Raw genomic sequence first — 3,581 nt, 5'->3', positions numbered from 1 at the left:
CATCATCATAATTTTATTTTTAAATACAATATGGTCATATTAAAACAATTACATGCTTAATTATTTTATCACCAGATAGAAAAATGAAAAAATTACATTTGTTTTATATCTGGATTGCCAATATCGTTTATAAATTTCCATGTTTAGTTCGTTCATGGACACGAAGAGTATCTACTCGTTTAGACCACTTGTTACAAACTTTAAACATATAAACTCTTTGAACTGCATCATGAACCATCAGTTGATGCCTACGCTACATTTTGCTTTCCTCCGCTTATCTGCAGGAAATCTGAACAATCGAACGTCGGTAGACTTACTTTTACAATTAGGTGCAACAGAATAATCCATTGCTTAACGTTTTGAGTACGTATATGAGTAATAATAGTCGACTCATGGAAGAACCACGTATGGTGAGCTCTATCGATGAGTCCCAAAATGGCCGCTGCCGCATGGAATCACGGGAGCGTGTCCCGACCTTCTTATACAGACCTTGAACAAACAGTATGGAGATAAAAATTGGTAGACTACTTATGGGTTAAGAGGACGCCAATCGGAAATAGTGATCAAAGTCGCGATTTTGAATGAAAATATCAAAATAACAATAAACTAGTAAATTTAAATCTAAAAAGAAGAAAATTTAGTAATAAGGTTGTAAAAATGAAAAAAATCAATTAGGATGATAGATATCGCCTATTTGCCATACACACTACAAAACAATTTGCATATTCAAGTGGTTTATTAGTACAGTTTGTGAAATTTTGTAATATCTTTATAAATCGTAATTTATTGTTTGATTTAACAATTTTATTAAATTTGACAAATAAAAAATTGCATTATTTGGAAAAAACGCTATTTCCGACTGGCGTCCTCTTAACCCATAAGTACTTAAAAATTAATTGATTTACATAAATCCAGATATTTTGGGGTGGAATTTCAACATTATCTAAGTTAGCATTATATAAACGTAACTGCCGATTGGTCGAACAGCCTAGGCGTGTATAGCGAACAAAAAACAAACAAACATTGTCATTTATATAGATTATTACTTTTTATTTTTGAAATTCATTTACTTTTATTTTTTAAACTATTATTTTTTAATACCAATTAAAATATATTCATTTAGAAAAATTACAATTTTTAAATCTACAATACTGAATTTAGTGAGAAAATGTGAAGAACAGCAAAGTGAAGAAGAATCATCCAGAAGAGTCTTCTTACGATATAAAACTATGATCTGGCTGATAAAACAGAATTTTCTTATTGTATAAAATAATTTATAGATATTTCTGAACAAAAACTACTATATATATATATATATATATATATATTATTTACATTGGGTGAAACAACTGTTTTCTTCTTGCTCTTGGTCTTTTCTTTTATCCACAGGATAGTTACGTACAAGAGCGCAACAAAAAGACCTCCCAAATAACACAGAAAAACTCCAGCTAAATTGTTAATATCCATTTGATGTTCTTCGCTTCCTATTCTGTTATCTGAAATTTTAAAAACGTTAAATTTTAGAAACCTTGGACACCTTTTAGCAGGGCTGTGGATTCGCGTAAAAATCTACCGACTCCGACTCCGACCAGGGGCGGACTTGTTACCGAAAGAGACCCGGAAATTCTGATGTCATCACGTGACCTCAGAATAAAAGATTCAATAGAGATCTAATAAAGATAGAACGTAGAAACTTTTTATTCCAAAGCTAAAAGACTCCTCTAAGTAACATAAATATAGGCCTATATTCGATAACTTTTACTTTTCCGGCTGTTATGTATAACAGAGGTAAAATGTAACGCTCGGTCAAAAAATGATCCTTTCAAAATTTTTACAATTTTGGACTCAGGACACCTTGAAATTTCGAGATATGCAAAAGTTTCGAGGTTTTTTTTCTACATGTGTGGATGTTATACTGTGTGTGTGGGGAATGATTTGTTCACCCCGTTTGAAGCCTAATAATTTCTGTGGTCTGAGTGGTTAGAATCGGAGTCAGATGGTTTAACACAAAAGTTAGTTATTAAGCGTCAAAGTGGTTGAACTAAATCGTGTCCGCATATACATTCTAACATCTTAGGCGAGAACATCTTAACGGGTTTTACTCTACTATTATAAAATGCCAAAAAAACTTACTTTGAGGATAGAGACGAGTTTTATTCTTTTTTTTTTTTTAATTTTGAACGCTAATAACGAGTAAAATATTCATTAATTTTAAGAGCTATGACACATGACCACTTTTATATCTTCACCCTGTCGATCTTTAATTAAGAACCAAAATTTAACAATATTAGTGCCCCTTTATACTCAAGCTACAGTGCCTATTTCATTTCTTAAACTTTACCCATTCTGAGATATCTAATATATAATCGAGACGGGTTGATGATAATGATAATAATAATAATAAGGATTCATGAATGCCATACAGGATCAGGTCATAAATACTAAAAACTACAGAAAACACATACTCAAAGATACAACACTCACAAATGACACATGCAGAAAATGTCACATCATGCCAGAAACTATACAACACATTTCTTCTGGGTGCAAGCTCTTGGCACAGACAGATTATTTACNATTCTCTAATTAGTCTGGAAACAAGGGGACCCAATTCTTGCATTCTGTGAAAACGGGTAAGGTTTACTGTAACGTAATAATCTTTATCTTAGTTATCGTTACTTTTGCCCGAGCAACGCCGGACCCACCTGCTAGTTATTTAATATTTCAGAAGAGAAAATAAAGAAATTAAACAAATTAGACTCCAACACACACGGGCGCGAATTTTTCCCCTTTTATTGACTTTTTTGAGGGGTTCGGGAGGTCTCCAAACATGTGAAGTTGAAAAAAAAAGTTGGCGGGTCAAATTTGACGCGATTCCAATACTTTTCCGTTTTATATATAAATACATAACAAGTCGGGAAATAAAAAGGAGTCGGAGTCGGCGGGTTTTTTGACGACTCCGACTCCGACTCCACACCCTGACTTTTAGAGATAATTTTATGTATTACCTGGACAATTATTGATAAACCATCGTTTATTCAAAAAATCCATATATCCTTCTTCTCTTAGCTTTAAAATAGATGATGTGAATTGTTTCTCAAACGGAGAACCTTTGGGCAAACCAAGACCGTAATTTTGCTGTCAAATAAAAAAAAATTATAAGAAGATATATCAATCATTTCTATGAATATGTGTTGTAAGTATTTGATTAAGATTCAAAGAACATTCAGCCATATCGGTACTTTATTTGATTTCTTAATAATCTATATCTATATATAGTATACTAGCTGTTACCCGCGACTTCGCCCGCGAAAATTTTGCAAGCAAACCCCATTTATATTCAGTATTTCAACAACCATAGTAATTGTTATATAACACCTACCGCCGAGAATGATGAGAATTGCTGAGAATCAAACGAACTATTTTCAATTTGATCAATTTTATGGATCGTTTACGATCATTCTATAATCGAACCAATACGCAATAACAAATTCGAATTTAAAACAGTTCGAACATTTGGATGAAAAATCGAAATATATAAAAATATTTATAACAATGTCTGAAATGTTATCAATTTAATA

The 3,581-nt window shown here is 32.1% G+C and overlaps 1 protein-coding gene across 1 annotated transcript in view; it reads right to left on the bottom strand.

Annotated features, from left to right (window-relative positions):
- Positions 1 to 1,160: 1,160 nt before the first annotated feature.
- LOC111633341 (glutamate receptor 2-like) overlaps positions 1,161 to 3,581 on the bottom strand; it is a 12,106-nt gene continuing 9,685 nt past the window's right edge. The window contains exons 8-10 of the mRNA XM_023377895.1: positions 3,009 to 3,138; positions 1,336 to 1,496; positions 1,161 to 1,238 (exon numbers count right to left, since the gene is read on the bottom strand). Of these exons, the coding sequence (XP_023233663.1) occupies positions 1,215 to 1,238; positions 1,336 to 1,496; positions 3,009 to 3,138 (315 nt within the window). The 3' untranslated portion in view covers positions 1,161 to 1,214. The remainder of the gene's footprint in view (positions 1,239 to 1,335; positions 1,497 to 3,008; positions 3,139 to 3,581) is intronic.

This window comes from Centruroides sculpturatus, unplaced genomic scaffold (genome assembly GCF_000671375.1).
Source record: "Centruroides sculpturatus isolate CEXI.00-Female unplaced genomic scaffold, Cexi_2.0 scaffold628, whole genome shotgun sequence".
NCBI classification, from domain to species: Eukaryota; Metazoa; Arthropoda; class Arachnida; order Scorpiones; family Buthidae; genus Centruroides; species Centruroides sculpturatus.
The sequence above is the reverse complement of the archived record's forward strand: the minus strand, read 5'-3'. Positions and strand labels throughout refer to the sequence as shown.